Raw genomic sequence first — 25,456 nt, 5'->3', positions numbered from 1 at the left:
GAGAATTTGGTCAGTAATGGTTATATTTATTATCATTCTCATCACACCCTATTAGAGTTGAAAAGGACCTTAGGTCTTTGGTACATACCAAACTTTTTGGAACCTTAGAACAAAGCATACTATGGTACAGTGGCAAAAGTGCTGAATTTTGATTCAGCAGAACAACTTAGTCTGAATCCCAGCTCTGCTACTTTGCTGTGTGACCTTGGGCAGGTAATTTAACCTCTCTGAGCCTTAGTTCTTTACCTGTAAAATGAGGAAGTTGGATTTAGGTGGCTTCTTACATTCTTTCTAGCTCCAATCTATGATCCTAAGAAGACAGCATATTGAAATTAGAAAGGACATTAGAAGAACAACAACAAAAGTGATACCTAGAATGAACCTTAGAACATAAAATGTTAGAGCTTAAAGGAACCTTAGAACATAAAAGAAATGGACTGTTAGACTTGTAAGGATCTTTATATTTCATCTATTAACAGATCCCTCACTTTACAGATGAATGAACTGACCTTCAGAGAGGTGACAGTGATTTACCCAGGGTCACCCAGGGAGTGAATAGCAGAATTAAGTTGTTAGGTTACCTAACAATCCCTATGCCACTTTGTATTTTCATGGTGTTATTCTTTTTCCTGAAGCTCTTATTTTCAAAACAGTCATTCCATGAGAATCTAGTTCTTTTTTTCTGTGGTGAAAACTGATTTGGCAACTGATAATTGCTCTACAAGTCTCCGGAGTCAGTGCTGGAAGTAACCTTAGATATGTATTTCAGCCTCTTATTTTATAGAGAAAGAAACTGAATCCCAGAGGTATCAAATGATTTGTTCCAAATCAGAGAATATGTTAGAAGGATCATTTGAGTATATAGGAATATAGATTTAGAGTTGGAAAGGTACTTATAGGTCCAATAACATCCCACCCCTATTATTATAGATTAAGAAATTTGTTGTTGTTGTTTAGTTCTTGTTTTTCAGTCTTGTCTGACTCTTTGTGACCCCATTTAGGGTCCTCTTGACAAAGATACCAGAGTGGTTTGCCATTTCTTTCTCCAACTCATTTTACAAATGAGGAAATTGAGGCAAACAAGGTTAAGTGACTTGCTCAGGGTCACACAACTAGTAAATGTTTGAACTCATGAAGGCAAATCTTCCTGACTCCAGGCCCATATCTCTATCCATGGCACCACCTGGCTGTCCCTTAAGAAATTTAGAAGTTAAATTTTTTGGTCCAATTAGGGCTAGGATTTAAGCCCAAGTCTTTTAATCTCAAATCATATATATTTTCTATTGCATGACCAAAGGGGAAAAGATGTCAAAGGGCCAAGGAAGAAAATATTAATGATATGGTTGGAGGGAAAGTTCATGAGCCAAAGCATAGACTTAGGAGAATTGAAGTCGAGCTGGGGGTGAAGGTGGGAGTAGGGGTAGGAGGGACAGTGATGAGACCAGTCATGGATAATGGATAAAGTGTTAGACAAAATTCAAATCCTGCCTCAGATACTTGCTACTCTGAGCAAGTCACTTAATCTTTGATAGTTTAATATTTCTCATCTATAAAATCAGAATAAGAATACCTACCTCACACAGTTGTTGTGAGGATCAAATAAGATAAAGGGTTTTACAACTTTCCAGTGCTGTATAAATGGTAGATTGGTTGTTGCTCTTGTATTACTGTTGTTACTATCACTATTATTCATAGGGATTAGAGGAAGATAAAGCTGAAAGGTAGGTTGAGGCATATGAAAATGTATGTAACTGACCACTAAGTTGTGCAGTGGATAGAGTACTGGACATGGAATCAAGAAGGCCTGAATTCAAATTTTGCCTAAGACACTAGCTGTGTGACCCTGTGCAAGCCATTTAACCTCTCTTGGCCTCAATTTCCTCACCCATAAAATGGGGATAATAATAGCCTCTAAATCACAGAACTATTATGAGAATATGAGGAGGTAACATATGTAAAGTGCTTTGAAACCTTTAAAATGCCATATAAATGGTAGCTATAATGATAATGGCTAATAGAGGGCCTTGGATCATGGGTTAAGGAATTTCTCCCTTTTCTTGCAGCTTCTAATTTTTCTATGGGGGGCTTTTCCTTTTTTTTTTTTTTTGGTAAATGGTATTTTATTTTTTTCCAATCACATGTCAAGATAGTTTTCAACATTCATTTTTACAAGATTTTGAGTTCCAAATTTTTTCTTCCTCCTTCCTGCCCATCCCCCCACCCCACCCCCAACCCAAGATGGCGAGCAATCTGATATAGGTTATACACGTATGATCATGTAAATATATTTCCACATTGTTAATTTGGGGAAAGAAGAAACAGAACAAAAGGGAAAAACCACCAAAAAATGAAAATAGTGTGCTTTGATCTGCATTCAAACTCTATAGTTCTTTCTTTGGATGTGGATAGCATTTTCCAGCATGGGACTTTTGGAAATGTCTTAGATCCTTGTATTTCTGAGAAGTGCTATGTTTATCAACGTTAGTCATCACACAACATGACTGTTACTGCATACAACATTCTCCTGGTTCTGCTCACTTCACTCAGCATCAGTCCATACAAGTCTTTCCAGGTTTTTCTGAAATCTGACTGCTCATCATTTCTTATAGCACAATTATATTCTATTACATTCACATACCACAACTTGTTCAGTGCCCAAGTGATGGGCATTCCTTCAATTTCCAATTCTTTGCCACCACAAAAAGTGCTCCTATAAATATTTGTGTACATGTAGGTCCTTTCCCCTTTTTTATGATATCTTTGGCATATAGATCTGGTAGTAGTTTTGCTGAATCAAAGGATATGCACAGTTTTATAGCCCTTTGGACATAGTTCCAAATTGCTCTCCAGAATGGTTGGATCAAATTCACAACTCCACTAACAATGCATTAGTGTTCCAATTTTCCCACATCTTCTCCAACATTTATCATTTTCCTTTTCTGTCATATTAGCCAATCTGATAGGTGTGAGGTGGTACTTTAGAGCAGTTTTAATTTGCATTTCTCTAATCAGTAGTGATTTAGATCATTTTTCCACATGACTCTAGATAGCTTTAATTTCTTCAACTGAAAACTGCCTGTTCATAACCTTTGACCATTTATCAATTGGAGAATGACTTGTACTCTTATAAATTTGATTCAGTTCTCTATATATTTGAGAAATGAGACTTCTATCAGAAATACTGGCTATAAACATTGTTTCCCAGCTTTCTACTTTCCTTCTCATCTTGGTTGTGTTGGTTTCATTTGTGTGAAAAACTTTAATTTAATGTAAACAAAATTATCTATTTTGGATTTCATAATGTTCTCTATTTCTTATTTGGTCATAAATTCTTCCTTTCTCCATAGAGCTGACAGGTAAACTATTCCTTGTTCTCCTAATTTGCTTATGGTATCACCCTTTCTCTCTAAATCATGTACCCATTTTGACCTTATCTTGGTATAGGGTATGTGATGTTGATCTGTGCCTAATTTGTGCCATACTATTTTCCAGTTTTCCCAGCAGTTTTTGTCAAATAGTGAGTTCTTATCCCAGAAGCTGAAGTCTTTGGGTTTATCAAACAGTAAATTATTATAATCATTTACTACTGTGTCTTTTTATACCTAATCTATTCCACTTTTCTACCACTTTATTTCTTAGTGAGCACCAAATAGTTTTGATGATTGCTGCTTTATAATATAGTTTTAGATATGGCATGGGTAGGCCACCTTTCTTCTTATTTTTTCCATTAATTCTCTTGATATTCTTGACCTTTTGTTCTTCTAGATGAATTTTTGTTATTGTTTTTTCTAACTCTATAAAATAATTTTTGGTAGTTTGATTGTCATGGCACTGAATAAGTAAATTAATTTAGGTAGAATTGTCAATTTTATTATATTAGTTTGGCATACCCATGCACAATTGATATTTTTCCAATTATTTAGATCTGACTTTATGTGAAAAGTGTTTTGTAATTGTGTTCATGTAATTCCTGGGTTCATCTTGGCAAGTAGACTCCCAAGTATTTTATACCATCTGCAGTTATTTTAAATGGAATTTCTCTTTTTCTCTCTTCTTGCTAATCTTTGTTGGTAATATATAGAAATGCTGATGATTTGTATGGGTTTGTTTTATATCCTGCAACTTTGCTAAAGTTGTTAATTATTTCAAGTAGTTTTTTTTTCTTTAATTAATTCTTTGGATTCTCTGTGCCATCATATCATCTGCAAAGAGTGATAGTTTTGTTTCCTCATTGCCTAGTCTAATTCCTCCAATTCCTTTTTCTTCTCTTACTGCTAAAGATAACATGTCTAGTATAATATTGACTAATAATGGTGATAATGGGCATCCTTCTTTCACTCCAGATCCTATTGGGAAGGCTTCTAGCTTATCCTCATTACAGATAATGCTTGCTGATGGTTTTAGATAGATACCACTTATCATTTTAAGGAAAGCTCCATTAATTCCTATACTGTCTAGTGTTTTTAATAGAAATGGGTGGTGTATTATGTCAAAAGCATTTTCTGCATCTATTGAGATAATCATATAATTTCTGTTAGTTTTGTTATTGATACAGTCATTTATGCTAATAGTTTTCCAAATATTGAACTAGTCCAGCATTCTTGATATAAATCTCACCTGGTCATAGTATATTACCTTTGCAATAAATTGCTGTAATCTCTTTGCTAATACTTTATTTAAAAATTTGCATAAATATTCATTAGAGAAATTGGTATATAATTTTTTTTCTCTGTTTTGGCTCTTCCTAGTCTAGACATCAGGACCATATTTGCATCATAAAAGGAATTTGGTAGAATTTCTTCTTTGCCTATTTTCCCAAACAGTTTATATAGTATTGGAATTAACTGTTCTTTAAATGTTTGGTAAAATTCACATATAAATCCATCTGGCCCTGCTGATTTTTTGTTAGGTAGTTCATTGATGGCTTGTTCAATTTCTTTTTCTCAAATGGGGTTATTTAGATATTTTATTTCTTTTTATGTTAACTTGGGCAATTTTATATTTTTGCAAATATTCATCCATTTCACTTAAATTGTCAGATTTATTTGCATACAGTTGGGCAAAATAGCTCCTAATTATTGTTTTGATTTCCTCTTCATTGGTGGTGAATTCACCCTTTTTGTTTTTTGATACTGGTAATTTGGTTTTCTTATTTCTTTTTTTAAAATCAAATTAAACAAAGGTTTATCTATTTTATTGCCTTTTTTCATAAAACCAGCTCTTAGTTTTGTTTATTAGTTCAATAGTTTTCTTACTTTCAATTTTATTAATCTCTCCTTTGATTTTCAGAATTTCTAATTTGGTATTTGATTGGGGATTTTTAATTTGCTTTTTTTCCCCTAGCTTTTTAATTCTATGCCCAATTCATTGATCTGCTCTTTCTCTATTTTATTCATGTAAGCCTTTAGAGATATAAAATGTCTCCTAAGTACTGTTTTGGCTGCATCCCATAAATTTTGGTATGTTATCTCATTTTTGTCATCCTCTTTGATGAAATTACTGACTGTTTCTATGATTTGTGATTTGGCCCACTCATTCTTTGGGATTATATTATTTAGTTTCCAATTAATTTGTAATCTATCTTTCCATGGTTCTTTATTACATGTAATTTTTATTGCATCATGATCTGAAAAAGATGCATCTAATATTTCTGCCTTTCTGCATTTGATTGTGAGGTTTTTATTTCCTAATACATGATCAATTTTTGTGCAGGTGCTATGTGTCACTGAGAAAAAAATACATCAGAAAAGTTTGAAAGTACCCTATTTCATTGAATATCCATCTTTTCCCCTGAAAGATTATGCTCAATTTTGCTGAGTAGTTGATTCTTGGTTGTAATCCAAGCTCTCTTGCTTTCTGGAACATCATATTCCAAGACTTCCAATCCTTTAACATAGAAACTCCTGTGTAATCCTAACTGTGGCTCCTTGATATTTGAATTTTCCTTTCTGGCTGCTTGTAGTATTTTCTCCTTGACTTGATAGTTCTGGAATTTGGCTACAATATTCCTAGGAGTTCTCATTTTGGAATCTCTTTCAAGAAGTGATCAGTGGGTTCTTTTAATAACTATTTTACCTTCTGGTTCTAGAATATCAGAGCAGTTTTCTTTGATAATTTCTTGAAAGATGCTGCCCAGGCTCTTTTTTTTTTATCATGGCTTTCAGGTAGTCCAATAACTCTTAAATTATCTTTCCTGGATCTATTTTCCAAGTCACTTGTTTTCCCAATAAGGCATTTTACATTTTCTTCTTTTTTTCATTCTTTTGATTGTGTTTGACTGATTTTGGATGTCTCATAAGGTCATTAGCTTCCACTTGCCCAATTCGAATTTTTAAGGAATTATTTTGTTTAGTTAACTTTTGTCCCTCCTTTTCCATTTGGCCATTTCCATTTTTATGGAGTTGGTTTTTTTAGCCAATTTTTGTGTCCTTTTCCAAGCTGTTAACTCTTTTTCATAATTTTCTTGCATAACTCCCATTTTTTCCCAATTTTTCTTCTACATCTCTTATTTGATTTTTAAAATGTTTTTTTGAGCTCTTCCAAGAGGACTTTTTGGGCTTGAGACCAATTCATATTTCCCTTTGATGCTTTGCACATAGGTATTTTGCCATTGTTGTCCCCATCTGAGTTTGTGTTTTGATCTTCCTTGTTGCCATAGTAGCTTTCTATGGTCAAGCTCTTTTTTGTTTTTTGCTCATTTTAATTTAATTTAATTTTTTAATGGTAATTCTTATTTTTTTTGTTTTCAACATTTACTTCCACAAGATTTTGAGTTCCAAATTTCCACCCCATCTTGCCCCTCCCCCAACCCCAAGATGGCAAGCATTCCGAATATCCCTTCCCCTAGTCTGCCTTCACATCTATCTCTCCCCCCACTTCTCTTATCCTCTTCCCCTTCTATTTTCCTGTAGGGCAGGATAGATTTCTGTACCCCATTTCCTGTATTTCTTATTTCCCAGTTGCATGTGAAAACATTTTTTTTAAACATGTGTTTTTAAAACTTTGGGCTCCAAATTTTCTCCCTTCCTCCCTCCCCACCCACCCTCATTGATAAGGCAAGCAACTAAATATAGATTATATGTGTGCAGTTATGCGAAACACTTCCATAGTAGACATGCTGTGAAAAACTAACTATTTTCCTTAATTCTGTCCCACCCCCTCCCCAATTTATTCTATTCTTTCTTTTGACCCTGACCCTCCTCAGAAGTATTTGCTTCTAATTAACCCATTTCCCAATTTGCCCTCCTCTCTATCATCCCCCTACTCTCTTGACCCCTTTCCCCCCTGTTTTCCTGTAGGGTAAGATAGATTTCCATACCCAATTGAGTGTGTATGTTATTCCCTCCTTAAGTCAAATCCTATGAGAATAAGATTCACTCATTCCCTCTCAACTTCCCCCATTTCCCCTCCACTATAAGAGCCTTTTCTTTTCTGTTGTTTTGTGAGATAATTTACCCTGTTCTACCTCTCCATTTCTCCTTCTCCTAGTATAATCCTCTCTTACCCCTTAATTTTATTCTCCAGATATCACCCCTTCATCTTCAACTCACTCTGTGCCCTCTATCTATCTATCTATCTATCTATCTATACATACATATAATTTTTTCCCTCCAACTACCCTAATACTGACAAAGGCCTCATGAGTTACAAATATCATCTTTCCATGCAGGAATGTAAACAGTTCAACCTTAATAAGTCTCTTATGATTTCTCTTTCCTGTTTACCTCTTCATGTTCCACTGGAGTGTTGTATTGGAAAGCCAAATTTTCTATTCAGCTCTGGTCTTTTCATCAAAAATGCTTGAAAGTCCTCTATTTCACTGAATGACCATTTTTTCCCCTGAAGGATTATACTCAGTTTTGCTGAATAGGTGATTCTTGGTTGTAATGCCATCTCCTTTGCCCTCCAGAATATTATATTCCATGCCCTGCGGTCCTTCAATGTAGAAGCTGCTAAATCTTGTGTTATCCTGATTGTGTTTCCACAATACTTGAATTGTTTCTTTCTGGCTGCTTGTAACATTTTCTCCTTGACCTGGGAACTCTGGAATTTGGCTACAATATTCCTAGGAGTTTTCCTTTGGGAATCTCTTTCAGGAGGAGATCAGTGGATTCTTTCCATTTCTATTTTGCCCTCTGGTTCTAAAATATCAGGGCAGTTTTCCTTGATCATTACTTGAAAGATGATGTCTAGGCTCTTTTTTTGATCATGGCTTTCATATAGTCCAATAATTTTTAAATTCTCTCTCCTGGATCTATTTTCCAGGTCAGTTGTTTTTCCAATGAGATATTTCACATTGTTTTCTAATTTTTCATTCTTTTGGATTTGTTTTACAGTGTCTTAATTTCTCATAAAGTCACTAGCTTCCAATTGCTCTATTCTAATTTTTAAGGAAGTATTTTCCTCAGTAATCCTTTGGACTTCCTTTTCCATTTGGCCAGTTTTGCTTTTTAGGGCATTCTTCTCCTCATTGGCTTTTTGGACCTCTTTTGCCATTTGGGTTAGGCTATTTTTTAAGGTGTTATTTTCTTCAGTGTTTTTTTGGGTCTCCTTTTGCTAGCTGTTGACTTGTTTTTCATGATTTTCTTGCAAAACTCTCGGTTTTTCCTCTACTTCTCTTTCTTGCTTCTCAAAATCCCTTTTGAGCTCTTCCAAGGCCTGGGACTGATTCATATTTTTCTTGGAGGCTTTGGATGTAGGAGCTTTGACTTTGTTGCCTTCTTCTGGTTGTATTTTTTGATCTTCTTTGTCACCAAAGTAAGATAATATACTCTGACTCTTTTTGCGCTGCTTACTCATGATCCCGGCCAATTACTTGAGATTTAAACTCTTTGTTAAGGTAAGAGTCTGTTTCCAATGTGGAGAATGTACTGTCCCAAGCTTCAGGGGTTTATACAGCTGTTTTCAGAGACACTTCTAGGGACCTGTAAATTTTCAGTTCTTCCAAGGTGCTATGATAAGGCGCAAGGTGTTTCCTCTCCACAGCCACAACAAGCTCCATCACACCAGCACTCCTCCTTGCCCCAGGACCGCCCTTCATAACTGTGACCCATATCCAAGCATGGGCAAAGCAAGAGATTCCTGCCTCTGCACTGGCAAAGAGATCCCTACGATCTCCCTCTGTTCAGCCACTCAATTCCTTCTCAGTCTGTGGGCTGGAAGCTCAGGAAACAGTTGCAGCCCTGGAGGCCGTGCTCAAAACTTGCGGCTGAGACATATCTCTTCTCTCACACAGTCACAGACTTTTCCCACTGACCTTCCAAGTTGCCTTTGGCATTCATGGGTTGAGAAGTCTGGAAACTGCCACAGCTGCCTCTGAAGGCATTCAGAGGACATTCAGTCCTCTGAAGCCTTCTCCAGGGTCACTGCAGCCTGCCCGCCAGTATCGCCCCGTCTGGCGCGATATACCTTTTCCAATTAGCCATCCATATTGTTTTGGGCTAGAAATTTGTTTCACTCTGTCTTTTTGTGGGTTCTGCTGCTTTAGAATTTGTTTAGAGCCATTTTTTATAGATATTTGGAGGGGTTTGGGGGGGAGAGCTCCTGGGGCAAGGAGGAGTGCTGGTGTGATGGAGCTTGTTGTGGCTGTGGAGAGGAAACACCTCGCCCCTTATCACAGCACCTTGGAAGAACTGAAAATTTACAGGTCCCTAGTGCTTTCCCTTTGCCATCTTGGCTCCACCCCCCTTTTTTGCTCATTTTAAAAAGTTGAGCTCTTCTCCTGGGGTGCAGGGGGCACTGTCCCAAGCTTCTTGCACTGGGGGCCAGGAGCCTAAGCTGAAGGGACCTTGTCTGTACCTCTGATGCAGCTTAGTTTGGGCCTGTTTCCCAACTCATTTCACTCCCTTCTGGCATTGAAGTCATGGGGAGTTCTATTCTCAGTAAGGCTTCCTGAGCTGCCAAAGAATAAATCCAGTTGTTCCAAGTGTCTTGAAGTAGCGATGGTCCATTGCTCTCACTCTTGTGTGTGCCTTGCCAGTGGATGTTAATAGAGTATAGGTGTCCCAGAGTTGTTGCATTCTCCTTCCTCAGGCTTTTATTACTAAAGCCAGATGAGGGCTAAAATCCAAGTGGCTCTTATTCTCTGCTTAGCTCTTCCTGGTGGCAATATTGGAGGCTCCATTTGGCTGTTTTTCAGAATACTGTAGAAAGTGCTAAAAGCCCTCTCATGGAGCACAATTATTCATGGAAGCTAAAGATTTAAGTTTCATAAGAAAATTTTGTGTTTGTTTTCTGCTTTGGTAACAGAAGGGGAGGCTGAATTGTGATCCAACTTTTGAACTAGAAGAAATGATTCTAGAATCCAAACCCCTTCATAAAAAGAAGAAGAGGCTTGCCAAAAACAAATCCAAAGATGGAGGGAAAGAAAGCTGTGCCCTGGTAGGTGCTGGGTTCTGGGGCGTGGAGGGCATGGTGTCCTTTATCCCATCTTCAAATGAGAGTCCAAGACTTGTTGAGAACAAAATTGGAGGTTTTGGTCAATCGAAGGAGACTTGTCTAGACCAGTCATAATCCAAGTCATTTGCCAGAATTTCTATCAATAGGAATTGTTATGGGGGAAAAAATATAAGGAGAGGAGACTATGGTGTCTCCCTCTTTCCTCAATTATTACTGGCTGACTGATCAGCATCAGACCAGTCACAGGCTATTTTATTGGTCATTTTCTTCACTTATTGGTCTTAGGTTGACCAACAGCTCAGCTAACTATTGTTTTAATTATACTTCACTGATTAGTCTGATGTTGATTGATAGCTCAGCTAGCCAGTGACAGAGAATAAAGAAATATTAGAAAATGCCAAATGCATCCACCCCCTCCTCCTCTTCTCCAGTGATTCAGCCTTGCAGTTGGAGGAGAAAGGCCCGTTGCTGTTCCTGAAATGCTGGAGAAACAACAGATGGACACTGGTGAATAGTCAGATGGCTGCTCAATATCTTTCCCCTTGATTTGGGTAGTGGGAAGAGGCATGATTTCATCTGAAGGAGGAAGGAAGGGGAGGGAGTAAACATTTATATAGCACTTAATTAAGTGGGCTAAGAACTTTACAAATAATATCTCATTTGATCCTCATAAGTACCCTGTGAGGTAGGTCCTGTCATTGTCTTCATTTTACAGTTGAGGAAACTGAGGCAAACAGAGGTTATATGACTTGCCCAGGTTCACACAATATGTGTCTGAGACCAGATTTGAGCTCAGGTCTTCCAGACTCCAGGCCCAGTGCTCTATCTACTGTGCCTAAGTCACCTGAGGCCTAGGACTCCAATGTCCCGGTGTGGTTGAATTCCTGGACACATAAAGTTACCTAAAATCAAACATAAAAGGTAATGTTTAGAGCCACCAATACGTAACTACTAGTTGTCTTTTTGTTGTTGTTGTTGTTGGGGGGCTGGAGGGTACTTCACCAAAGTATGGTAAATCAAATATTCCTCATGAAATGATTTTTAAAGATCCTTATACCTTTAAATATGGAAGGCAAATATCACCCTTCCTATTCATACCAGGAATGACCAACCTGCCACTCAAGGACTACAAGGAATACACTTTCCAAACTATCACATTAAGCTTGGGGAAAATTCAAAGGATCATTATATTGATGCTATAATTAAAAGTAGCATTACAACCTTTGAAAGACAATATATTGCAATGTAGAAGCGCGTGAGGGCGCTCACAACCAATAGCAAGAGGCCCAAAATAAAGTTTTCATGGCAACAACATTGGAGTCAATTTTGCCATTCAGACAAATGTGTTTGTTTTCTTCCTTTGCCAGGAGCACTGATGAATCCTGACTGCTACTCTTTGTCACACAAGTCTACCCTTGCTTCATAGATTTGCATGTCATTAATGCAGAGTAATTGGGTCCAATGAAAATTCTAAATCTCAAGAGATCGAAATCACCAGCAGTAGAGTTCCCCTATTCTCTATAGTTTTTTGAAATAGGCGTGTAGTCATCAACAGCCTGGCTTCTGGAAAGAAAAAGGTCAAAGATCCTCAGGACCAATTTGGAGAGCAATCGCCTAAACTCGGTCCCATTTCCTTAGTTCATTCCCCTGAAACCATCTCCTATTTGAGTCAATGATGAATTCTCTATTCACCATGGTTCCTTTTTTTGTCTCCATGATTGTTTTCTTTCATTTATGATCAACCTCTTCCTGACGCTGTGGAAGAATGGACACCTACAGCAGTGTTTAGAAACAGTGAGGAAAGAATTTATAATCTTCAACAGAGAGAAGTAAGTACCTCCCAGAGATGCCTGTTCTACAGCACACTTTTAGAATCTGTCAACAATAAGCAGTTATTCCCATTGGGGGGGGAGGGTTGGGGGTATAGGTTGGGAGGAAAGAGAGGGGAAATTTTGTGTGCATACTCCAAATATTTTGTGCTGGTGATGTTAGGAAATGGCCGAGAAAAAAATAGCAAGCTGACAGAGAGAGGAAGGAGGAAGTGGCGAGTCAGCCATTGATTTCTTCCTAGGTCCATTGTACATTTGACAGCTGCATTCTGGGTTTCTTGAAAACTGTCCCAAGGTCTTAGCTCTGCCACTAAGTCATTATGTGGCTTTAATCAAGTTGCTTCAGTTTAATTCAACAAGCATTTATTAAGTAGCTACAAGACACTGGCTATGCATAGAAAATTATTCTTGGGAAGATTACATGATCTGCCACAGTTTCCTCCTCTATAAAATGAGGTAGTTCACCTTCATTATGCCTTACGTCCCTTCCAGCTCCAGGTTTGTATGAGTTTTCTAGGTAAAAAGAGGTAACTTGGCAAAGTTCACTATAAACTATTTTGTAACCTTGGGTAAATCTTTTCATTCCCTATAACTTGGTTTCATTCTCTATAAAATGGGAGAGAGTGGTTGTACTAGTCTTTAGGGTCCCTCCATTGCTAATTCTCTAATTCTGATTTTATTGTCCTGGGAAAAAGAAGGAGGTGAGTACCCACTGACTTGAGCTGGAATATTTAAAAGCTAGGCAAAGGTCCCACCCCTACCCTCTCCCCCAAATGTCCCATAGTGACAAAGCAAAACAAAGCCAAAAGAGGTTGTGACACACGTGTGTTCTCCCAAGTTCTCTAGTGGAATGGTTTCTAGGGACATAGCCCTACTAACCCCGACATCCATTTCTCTCAAGCTATGGACCAAATTGATTCCTTAAAGAATTGAAGAGAATTTAAGAATAATAACTATATAGCCGGTTGAGTTGATCTTTGCAATAGACTATTAGGATGGAGTTGAGGCTTGCTGAAAATGAATAACAAAGCCCTGGTATATTCAGGATTTCCAATGTCTGAAGGAAGAACAAGTGATTATATGACCCAGGGACTAAGTGTGTAGGAGCTTTCTCAATGGGATCTTCCAAAATGGGGAACTGGCATCAAAGGCTGGCATGTCAACATGTTTACAAAGAGACTGCTAAGAGTTTTAGGGTGGTTGTTGTTATTTTTCGTGTTGTGAGACCACATCTACATTCTGATTTCTTCCAGAATTTTGGTTTAATGGGCTGGATAAGAGATAGAATCCCTTGCCCTCCTCACCACTCACCACTCACTGTCCATGGGCAAATTTTCAATCAGGGATACCTGCCATTGGGAATGTAGGATTGAGGACGATAGAGATTATCTAGTCAAATTCCTTTATTTTGCAGATGACAAAAAAAGCCCAAAGATGTAAAATGACTTGCTGAAGGTCATACTGTTAGTAAATCCCAGAGCTTGTCCTATACTCCAATTCTAATGTTATTACTATTCATATCACACTGAATGAGACAGGACTGAGAAGGAAACAGATCTTGTCTGTTTCTAGCAATACCTAAAACCAGGAGTTCTTAATTTCTGTGTGTAGCAGATAAAACCTATGGACCCCTTCTCAGAAAAACAAATACACAGTATCACTAAGGAGACCAATTATATTAAAATAAAGTAATGAAAAAAACAAAAAATGAAAAAGTTCACAAACCCCACATTAAGAACCTTTGACTTCCATATGGTGTCTTCCATCTCTGACAATTCATAAATCTGAGTCAATAGTGTGGGAGTAGAGGAGTGTGGGGGAAGTAATGAGGTGGGGGAGGTCAGAGGTAGGGTACGTGGCACACTCAGAATAGGCCACCACCATGATGCAGTGGATCAATTGATTTCATTTTTGATTGGGGCATACTAGCCCAATTACTTAAGGGAGACAGCAAACTCAGGGAAGACCTACTGATCTGTTTTTTGGAAGAACGCGGTCACCTATAAAGTGCAGAGAACGTGTGAGGCTAGAACAAGACAGGAACCCAGGACTGTTGGTATGTAGAGCTGAGCAACAGAGACCCAGGAGTCAAATCGATGAGTGTGCCTCACAGTTCATTTCAAGTCAACAAACGTTTATTAAGGTCCTGCTACCTACTGGGCATGATGCCAAGTGCTGAAGATACAAAAAAAGGGCAAAAATCAGTCCTTGGCAACATTTCGTATACTGTCCTGGTTTTCTGCCCTTTGGAAACAAAATTAGGAAGTCCCGGTGTTGTATCTCCAAGTGCTCTCTCTGTGTGTTTGAATCTAGGTTATGTGGGAGTTTTATGTACACCCAGGGGAAGAGCCATGGCGAGAAGACATGGCTGAGGAGGGCACCTGTGCCAGCCCTAAGAATATGCTGACTGGATTTTTCTTTTAGAAGGAAGTGATTAGAATTCCATGAAGTGGATAAAGAGTTATAAGGCAGCTTCTTGCCTCAAGAATCAGCTGGAATATAGTTGGGGAAAGTGATCTAACAGAGGCTTAATTAGGCATTTTTGTATCCTATGCAAGCACCACAACCTGTACCTTGAGTGATTGGGTTGTGGATGGGAATGGTGGGAGGTAGGAGGAACTGCCTTGGTAACTTCCTACTTGAACTAATTATTCTTGCTGCATAAATGCCAAGCTCTGCTATTTCTACACTATTAATCTTGCCTTTTAAATTTGGCATCCTATAAATTTCATGCCCTTTGGCAAGACCCCATCACCCTGCCCCAGTTATGGCTCTGAAACAGAGGACATATTAATACAAGGAGTCCTGAGACCTTGGTTATCCAGGCACTTGGATAGTGATTATTATTGCTCTTGTTAATAATATAGCAATAGTAATAAATATTAATTTTACAGTAGCTTACATTGATTGAATGAATTGTGCTTACAAATGACTTTCATGTATATTGTTATTTGTCCCTCAGAAAGTAATGTGATATATAATACAAAAACATCCCAAAAGACCATCACAAAAACTACTTCTGGTATACAAACTTCTCCCATCTGAACACCCATTGTGGTATTTGGACTCGGTGACTTGTAATCTACTCGTGAAAGGATGTAGAGTCTAGTCCTGTGAGTGCTTCCTATAATTGTTTATCTTTGGACAAGTCACATTCATTTGTGGGGAGACTGTTTCTTAATCTGTGAAAGAAGGTCATTGAACAACAACAGGAGCTCATAACCTTTGTTATGTCACAGATGCCGTAGACAATCTGGTGAAATCTATGGACCCCTTCTCAGAATCATGTTTTAAATACATAAAATAAGATACGTAGGATTACAAAGAAAACCAATCACAGAGAAATACAGTTATCAAAATATTAAAAGAAAAAGTTCATGCACCCCCAAGTTAAGAATTGTTAGACTAGACCATCTTTATGGTCCTTTCTAGCTCTAATATCCTGATACCTATGACAATCCTATGAGGTAGTTAGTACAATTATTCTTATTCCGTTTTTACAGATGAGTAAACTGAGACTTAGATATCATAGAATCCTAGATGTAGAGCTTGAAGGGAACTCAGAGGCCATCTGGTCTAATTCCTTCATTTTACAAATGGGGAACCTGAGGCCTAGTGAGTGAAGTCACCTGCCCAAGGTCACAAATTTGTAGATCTAGGATTTGAACCCAGATACTCTGTAAATCTTGAACCTTTTCCATTGTCTCACGTTGCACCTTATGATATTCAATGATTTTTAACAGGTTTGCTCAGCTATTAAATAGTGGAGGTGGAGATGAGGTGGTGGGGTCGTGTGGGGTTACAGATTGAAACCAGGTATTATAACTCAAAATTCATAATTTCTCTAATACAACAAATGATCTTCAAACTGTGGTCTCAGAGAAGCTATGCATTATAGGCGTATCCAATTCAGCACAATTAATCAAATATATATTAGGTGCACACTATGTATAAGGCCCTATGTTAGGCTCTGGAGACATAAAAGATGACAAATGACATAGTTTCCGACCTCAAAGAGCTTAACTTTTGTCTTTGGGGATCAGTTTATATGTAGTTAAGTATCATATGTCTATGGGGGCAAAAGAGACATTCAGATCTAATGCTCTACAAAATCTGTGGAGGAGGGGAACATTTTCAGCTGAAATTGGGTATTGGGGCTCAAACAGGGAATATCTCATGGAGAACAAAGCAATTAAGCTAAGCCTGGAGGGAAAAGCATTCTAAAAGGTGGAGATAAGAAGCGAGGACATTCCAATCATGGGAGACAGTCTATACAGATGTGGGCGAGCAAAAAACCATCCTTCTGAGTGTGAGGAGCAGCTAGTGGTCCACTTTGTCTCGAACATTGAGTGAAGGGGAATAAACCCCCAAAACCCGGTTTGGAGCCAGCACGGGTCATGCCTTAAGTGATAGGGAAATTTGTTTTCTATCCAGAGCTAATGGAGAGCCACTGAAGTGTTTTTAAGCAAGAAGCTGATCAAGCTGGAAGATGTGAACTTTAGCGGGAAAAGATTTTTGTTAGCTGTGTGAAAGATGGATCCTAGAGGGAGAGGAACCTGGTAGGGAATTAGTATAGGGTAACAAGAGGGGACAGCAGGAATTAATGATGTGCAATAGTTCTTCTATAACTAGTTACAAGATTCTGAGGATTTTTCTTATAAACAATCACAGGAGGTATGCAAACTCATTTCATGCATCGGAAAACTGAGGGTCAGAGGATTTAAATGACTTCCCCAAAGTCACATATTTACTAAGTAGTAGAGAGACAAGAGACCAGTTTTTATCTAAACTAACCCAGTGCAATTTCAATCACTCATTGCTATTCTCTAGATAAGAAGTATATTGGAGAATAAGGCTTAATATCTAAGAAGGAATGAAATTGTATATACATAGCAGCATTTCACTTTAAATATGTCTCTTGCCAGGAATGGACAGCTAGGTGGAGCAGTGGATAAAGTGCCCGGCTTGAAGTCAGGAAGACTCATCTTCCTGAGTTCAAATGAGACCTCAGACACTTACTAGCTGTATGACCCTGGGCAAGTCACTTAACCCTGTTTGCCTCAGTTTCCTCATCTGTAAAATGAGGTGGAGAAGGAAATGGCAAAACCACTCCCATATCTCTGCCAAGAAAATCCCAAATGGGGTCACAGAGAGTCAGATATGACTGAATGCTTGCACAGGGAACAACTCGTCAGATGTGATGAACCACACCTGTAATTCCTGCTATCAGGGAGCAGGGGTTTGCTGGAGTCAGCTCTAACCAGTTTCAGGGAGTCGGCTGTTAAATTCTCAGTGTGAACATTTACATCTCAGAAATCAGAACCTCTATAAATCATGGCTTGATTGTTTTGTTGATTATCTAGACTTAAGAGACTATTAATAAATTCAGATTAAACTTAAAAATGTGTGTGCATACATTTTTTTTCTAAGAGAGCCTGGTCATTAAATGATATTATCAGCCCACTCTTATATTGCTCCGTAAACATCACTTGAGCTTAGCAGATATTTAGAAGAAGGCTCAGGGAATCAAGTTCTCACCAGACTGAAGGGCTGGTGACTTTGGGCTAATGATAATTATAATAATTGACCTTTATAGAAAGCTTTCAGGTTTCCAAAGAGACTTTCCATCCATTATCTCATTTGAACCAGGAAACCTGAGGCTGGAGGATCTCTTGAGCTCAAAAGTTCTGAACTGAGCTATGCGGATCCGTGTACTCACTAAGCTCTGCACCAATGTGGTGAGCCCTTAGCATCAATCCAAACTCAGAATGAGGCAGGTCGAAGTTTCCATGCTCATCAGCAGTAGGATCAGACCTCGGAATAGCCTCTGTACTTCTAACATGGGCAAAATGAGGAGATATAGGCTTTTAAAAATCCTCCTGACAGAGGTAAAAATAAGAATCTGATTTTACACATTTATTCCAGCTTCTCACTGCTATCCTGGTTCATAGAGTATATGCTTTGTTTTAGTTGAGTGCCTAGAAAATTAAAATAAGTATCTCCTGCCTGAAATCCATCAGCCTAGGTACAAAGCCTGACTTAATTTGCAGATGCATGGCCTGAACTTATCACCCATCACTGGTAACTGGGCCAACATATTTCCCTGAACCACGAGCTCTCTCTTCCCAGATTTGTTTCATTTCATTGAAAAGAAACATAAAAAGGTTTCTGGGATTATTGTGTTCTGATAAATACCCACATGACCCCCTACTGACAGATAGTCTCAAGGGTGATAAGCCAGATTTTTCTCTTTCAAGGTGTTTCTTGAACTATTTGAAAAGGCATTTTTCAGGGACCAATTAATTGATGGTAAATTGGTGTCAAAAAAAAAGTGCCCTGAACCAGGAACAGCAATACATTGGGTTTTTGTTCTGGCTTCAATATACTTTTGTTGTAAAGTACAAGTGACCACTTCAATTCAGTAAACATTTATTAGACAATGTGTACAAAGCCCTATGCTAGGTGCTAGTATCAAAGATTAAACAGACAAAAATCAGTATAGTATCTTCCTTAGGGGGAATAACTTACAACATAGTAGGGAGAAGGGGATGAAACGTATACGTAATTACATATGATCCAAAATAGAATGTGACAAGAGCAAAAGAGGAAATCTAGGCAATGTGATATTAGAAATATGAGGAGGAATTCCTGGGCCCTCTTCCCATGCCTGGAATATTCTCCCTCCTCGCCTCCTACTCTGGCTTTCTTCATGTCTCAACTAAAGTCCAACTTTCCACAAGAAACCTCCTTAATCTTTGTGCCCTCACTGTGAGATTACCCTGTGTTTTATCCCGTGTTTATCCTGTTTGTACATAACTGTTTTCATGTCTGCTGAGCACCTAATAGGTCAGTGTCCCATGCTGGAGTTTTCTCCATCCTGGACAGCCTGTCCTGTTCCAGTGTATATTACGCTGCCTGGAATCCCACCTTTCGGGGCCCTGCTAGATGACTGAAACCAATCTGACAAAAGCTAAGAAGATAACGACAGAATGTGTTATCTGTCTTGGATGAGAGTGGCTGTAATGATTGTGGAATTTCTGCCCTCAAACCACTTCACTGTAGGAAGTTAGTTTAATCATAGAAACCTTTTGGCACCCTTTCAATCATGCTACATAGAGAGCAGACGCTTCTGCTGATAGCACAGGGCCTGTTGTATGTTGTAGCTGTATGATAACATGGAGCAAAGGAAGGCTTTGACCAAGGCTGCTGCTTTATCAAGGAAAATGAACACATCTCAAAAGCAACAAGACAGTGATTAGAGAAAAACAATGACATTGAAAGACTTTGGTTGGGATCGGAATGTTATTCTTAAAAAACGTGCTTCTATGGTCACTTCACATTAATACAGCCATGACATTTACACTGAGAAATTATATCCCATTTATCTTTTTTTTCTTGTATCTCAATTATCTTTCCCCATCCCCAAAGTATGGAGAATCAGTGGCATAAATTTTACTCACATTCAACTCAAGGCAAACCCTTATAACTGTTCAAAGAACATGCAATTAAACTTGACCAATAAACTTTGGTAAAAAATAAAAAGATTGGATAAAAATCAAATGCTTACATATTCAAAGTTTTCTATGGAATACCAGCAGGCATTTGCAATAGCTTTGAATTTGAAGGTAACACACCTTCTGGGCTATCTCTCCACTTCCACTCTCTGGTTTGTGGATTGAATCACCAACAAGGGAGCTAATTTGGATTGCAAGAGTAAATGTGAGTTTGTACTCCTTATAGTATAGCTCATGAGCCCCCACCAGCGTGCTTCTAATTAATAATCATCCAAAATACAAATAATTAGCTATTAGCAAAGGCATTTACAAAGATGAAAGAAAAAGTATAAATAGCCTTGCCCATAAGTCTGTGACTGACTCACACACAAATATACACAATGTCCATGGGAATAGTGGGCTTAGACTTATTGAATTTAGGTGCACATCAGGTGATCCACAACTCCAGATACTTTAGGGTCTAGGAGCCTTTTCTCTCTTTGTAGAGTATCTCATACTTGGTTCTCAGCATCTGATCCTCTAAATAACTAGCTATCTTCTCTGCTGGCAGGGATCACATTCCTTAAAACCAGTGTCTCCTAGAAGTCTAAGAGCATTTCACAGATACATGGATGATGTGGGAATGGAATGAGAAAGAAATTTTCTTCTTCCCTCTTCAAGGTTCTTCTCCACAGGCAGCTCTTGGCTTTCAGTCTCTCCCACTCTTGAACTCTGAATGGTGATATCTTCTACCTTGATGCTAGATACCAGGACCAGTGGAAAGTAGGATCAGAGAAATCCCCTACCCTACACCTCCTCTAAATTTTGACTGCTCCATGCTTTATGGGACTCAACTATTTAAAATCCTATGGATGTGAAATGCTGGAACTGGAAGAAACTTTAGAAGAGAACATGCAATGTTAGAACCAGAAGGGCCCTTTAGAGATTATCTGACTCAACTCTCTCATTTTTCAAACGATGCAAACTAGTTAACAGGAAAGTTAAATTACTTTCCTATGATCCCTTGGGGTGTTATTAGGTTTTATTAAATAATGAATGAATGAATTCACATTTTCCCACTGGAGCCTCAGGTCTCAAAATGCATTGGACTATCTCAGCATAAAGTTCTAATAAGTCCTAATGTTACTCATACGCAAATATTATGCATCCTACCCATAGTCAATAGGTTATGTACTTTGCTTAATTTACATTGAACTATCTACTTGCTCTTCTCATCCCCTTGTAATGAATATCACTGTGATGTTATCATCACCATTTTTACAACTTAGGTTTTACAAGTACCACTTTCGAGAGGCATTTCATTTTAAAAGCACTAAATTTGCAGATAGAGTGTAGTGCCACCAGGTGGTGGTGGCTTGGTGCACAACCACAAGTCTGAATGTAGTCTTGGAACATTATCTGACAACTCGGTACAATCTGGTACCTTTTCTGACTAATCCTTAATGGTTTTGTTCTGGGCCTGGTTCATTCCACTTCTCAGAGAGGATACTTGCTCTTAGATTTCAGCTGCAGGGCTTTGGGCTCCAAGCCTTTTTCCCCATGTTGTAGCCTACCTATCAGTAGTTTCCTTTACAGCTCTGGGTTGTTTGAAAGTCTTAATCTCTTCTTTATTGAGTTGTCTGAAGAAGAATTGCCAGGAGAGTGTGAAAAAAAAAGCAACACTTCTGCTTTCCAACATTTAGCACCCTGCCCCACTTCTCCATTTAGTCATAAAATCATAGAATCTAGAGGAGGAACACAATTTCAGCCAGAGGAACATGGTAACTCTTTGTGAAAGAGAAAGTATTTGGGCTGGGCCTTAAATTGTGGGCAAGAATTAGTCACAGAGAGTTGGGGTAGGGAAAAGGCATGACAGGCAGAGAGAAGCAAAGGGAAAGAAGTAGGAAACTCTGGGCTGTCTTGAGGGTTTTCCTTCCAAATTTTCCCCTCTTTGTAACCTTCCTGTTATGATCAAGTATATCAACCATCCTCCTAGTCATCCTGGCTCATAGCCTGGGTACTTTCTTTCATATCCAATATGTTAATATCCAATCAGCGGTCGAGACCTATTGTTTCTGTCTTTATAACATCTCTTCAATATACTCCCTTCTTTCATTTGACACGGAAGCCAGCCCAATGCAGACCCTTCACCATTTAACACCTGGACTACCCCAATAGCCTTGTGGTTGAACTTCCTGCCTCAAGTCTCACCACATGCCAGTTCATCCTCCTCTTAGATGCCAAATTGATCTTTCTAAAATGCAGATCTGACCATATTCAGTTAATTCCAGTGGCTCCCCATTACCCCCAGGATCAAATATAAAACCCTCTGTTTGGCTTTCAAAGTCCTTAACTTTTCACCTTCCTACTTTTCCAGTTTTGTTTTTTGTTTTTTTTTTTTACATCTTACTCCCCTTCACATACTCTGTGATCCAATGGTATTGGTTCCCTTGCAGTTCCATGAAAGACACTCCATCTTCCAACTCTGAGCACTTCCACTGTCTCTTTCCTATGCCTGGAATATTCTCTCTCCTCCTTTTCTCCTTCTACCTTCCCTCACTTCCTTCAAGTTTCAGCTAAAGTCTCACCTTCTACAAGTAATCTTTTCCGGTCCTTAATCTTAGTGCTTTCCTTCTGAGACTACTTCTCCTCCCAATTTATCCTGTATATATCTTGTTTGTACATAGTTATTTGCATGTTGTGTCCCCTATTAGACTATGAGCTTGGGATCAAACACAATATGAACTTCAGAATAGAAGGTTGAAAAGTGAACAGACTTCAAATGCCTCCAAATTTTTTAATATTAAACATTTAAAAGTTAAGTTCCTATAAGCTCTTGAGCAAAAAAGATTCTGTATTTTCAGCTCCTAGCACAGTGCCAGCTACATAATAAGTTGTTGAATCATTTCAGTTGTGTTGGACTCTTTGTGAATCCTTTTAGGTTTCTCTTGGCAAAGATACTGGAATGGTTTGCCATTTCCTTCTCCAGCTTATCTTATAGGCAAACAGAGTTAAGTGACTTGCCAATGGTGACACAGCTAGTGTCTGAGGCTGGATTTGAACTCAGGTCTTCTTGACTCCAAGCTCAGCACTCTATCCTCTGCACCACCTAGCTGTCCTTCCTAGGTATAAATCTCATTATCTTATAGTAGCCTAGTTCTAAAGGCCAGATACATCCCTCTGCCTTTGTCTCTCTGTCTCTCTCTGTCTCTGTCTCTGTCTCTCTCTCTCTTTCCCTCTCCCCCTCCCTCCCTCCCTCTCAGCATTTTGGTCACAAAGTTGACAAATAATTTGAAAATATAGACTAGTAAATTAAATTCCACTGCTATGTCTGAGATAACTACCAAGGAGCATTCGTGGGATTGAATCGAAGGTTCTAGGAGATACTAAATACTTTTTCATTTCCATTTAAGTTATAGATAACTATGGTGTCAGCCTGATAAGTAAGTGTTCAGAGTCAACTAAAATGGCTTTATAGCTTTGTTTTGGTTCATGAATTTTTTTATTTGAATGAGAAGCTTTCTCATTCCTTATAAGCAAAGAACCCATGTCCACTAAACTGAAAGCTACAATTTGGGATTGCCTCCTTGACTTAAGAAGGGATAAGTTATAATGGAAAGAACAGTGGATTTGAGGTCAGAAGGCTGGATTCTTTGAATCCCATTCTGCAGTTCTCTCTGTAACTTGAGACAAATCATTTCTCCTGTTCCAGGCCTTAGTTTCTGTTTATATAAAATGGGAAGATTGATTGAATTATCTTTAGGGTCCTGAATGTACTAAATCCATACTTTGAAGTTCCTGTATGCATCATCTCAGACAAGTCATTTATTTTGATGTTTTCTGCCTTTCCTAGTCTGTAAGTGAGTATTTGCTTGTCAATTTTAGCAATTCCCTTTCCTCTGACTGCTGTTAACAAAAGATCCCCAGGCCCATGAAATGAAACAGAGTCTGATCATCAATTGAAAGCATTTGGTGTCTGAGAAAAAGACTTGTAGAGGAGAGACGATCGTACAGGAGAGCAAGGAGGGAAAATTCTCAGCACCTTAGAGGCGAGTGGAAAAGGGGTGAGATATTATAATTTCTAGGGGCTTTTGGGCAGGGAGCAGGGGTTAAGGGAGAGGACATCTGTAAATACAATAAGCCAGGCAGCAGAATATTTAGAAATCCCTGTAGCTTCAGCTTGAGGTTATCCTTGAGCCAACCAAGTCTGGTTCTGTGGTTTCTGGCAGCTGGAGGCATCTCCAAATCAGCTATAGTTCACTCTCAGAGCCTACATTAACACTGCCAAACTTGGGGTCATATAGCATTAGTACCTAAGAGGATCTTTGGATTTGGGAGCAAACCGGAACATACTTTGGTAATTTGGGAGACTATTTAGTGATATAGTCCCTTTTCTTTAGCAAATGAGGCAATCAAGGCCCCAGGAGGGGAACTGAGTTGTCTTAAAAGTCCTGCAAGCAGTAACTGGCAGAGTGAAGATAGGACCCCAGTTTCTGCCCTCCAAGAGCATGTAAATAAACATGTACCTATGTGATACCTGCAAAAGAGAAGGAATAAGAGGTTGGGACAAGACAAGTAGGAATTGATTAAATACCCCTTTCCTAGTTCCAGCAGGGGTGTCACCCTTCTGAAACTGCAGTCATATTTGCCATTCAAAAGAATAGTTCCCAGGCATGCAATTTGTTTCTCAAAGGCACGACTTTACACAATAACTGAGAAATGTATAGAGTTACATAAGGTCGGTGACATTAAATTTTATAGATGGAAGAAGTTTTAGATATCATCAATCAGATCATCTGAGGCTTACAGAGAGAAGAGACTTGCTCAGGGTCATAGTTAATTGATGTCCTACCCAACTACTTCACTTAGGTTGTAAAGCATTGTCTTTTGTTATGAAATGGAGAACAAAGTTTAGAAGGACCTTTACACTTAGAATCAGAAGACTTGGGTTTGAATCCCATTTCTATCACTTAATACCTGTGAGACCCTGGAAAAAAATCACCCCTTTCCCTGTTCCTCAGTTTGTATATTTGTAAAATAAGGAAGTTATACTAACTGATTTCTAAAGTTTTCTTCAGTCCGATGGACTATAATTGCATTTCGTGCACTACCCAGTCCCACTCTTCAACCTGAGCACCCCTATATTCTTGGAAATTAATTCCATGTCCTGTTCTATACTGTGATTGGTTCCAGGTTGAGAAGGCAGCAGGACACAAGTGGGCAGCTCTCCATTGGTGAGAACCATGTGGCACCCCCAGTTCATGGGAAGCTCCAGGACGGGAGAAACAACAACATCCTGAGCCAGGCCTGCACACGTGGATGCAGCTGCTAAGCTCCTGTGGCCTGGCGTGAACCGTGTCTGGGTCTCAGTTCCCTTCTGTGCATGTGATGGTATCCCTTTGTGTCCCCTCCCTCCTAAACCAATCAAAAAAGAGCACTGAACTAGGACTCAGGAGATACACAATCCGGTCCTAGGTCTACCACTGACTCTCTGTGTGAGACCTTGAGCAAGGTCTTTCCTTTTGCTTCCCATCTGACCTTGGGCAAGTCAACCGACCTCTCTCTTGGCCTCAGTTTCCTCCACTGTAAAATGAAGGGGTCAGACTAGATGGTATTTTAAGTGTCCATTCCAACTCCAAATCCTGTGATAACTTTTCCAGGCCTTCATTACCTCATCTGTCAAATGGGAATAATAAACCTAGCCCTGCTACCTCACAGGGCTGTTGCAAAGGTCAG

At 38.8% G+C, this 25,456-nt stretch overlaps 1 protein-coding gene across 1 annotated transcript in view; it reads left to right on the top strand.

The window, feature by feature from the left end:
* The window catches only part of STK32B (serine/threonine kinase 32B), a 264,794-nt gene extending 239,596 nt beyond the window's left edge, over positions 1 to 25,198 (top strand). The window contains exons 8-10 of the mRNA XM_027836560.1: positions 10,249 to 10,380; positions 12,163 to 12,227; positions 24,914 to 25,198. Coding sequence (XP_027692361.1) covers positions 10,249 to 10,380; positions 12,163 to 12,227; positions 24,914 to 25,052 — 336 coding nt within the window. The 3' untranslated portion in view covers positions 25,053 to 25,198. The remainder of the gene's footprint in view (positions 1 to 10,248; positions 10,381 to 12,162; positions 12,228 to 24,913) is intronic.
* The last annotated feature ends 258 nt before the right edge of the window (positions 25,199 to 25,456 follow it).

This window comes from Vombatus ursinus, unplaced genomic scaffold (assembly GCF_900497805.2).
Source record: "Vombatus ursinus unplaced genomic scaffold, bare-nosed wombat genome assembly UNPS02014818.1, whole genome shotgun sequence".
NCBI classification, from domain to species: domain Eukaryota; kingdom Metazoa; phylum Chordata; class Mammalia; order Diprotodontia; family Vombatidae; genus Vombatus; species Vombatus ursinus.
This window is presented reverse-complemented; position numbering and strand designations above follow the sequence as displayed.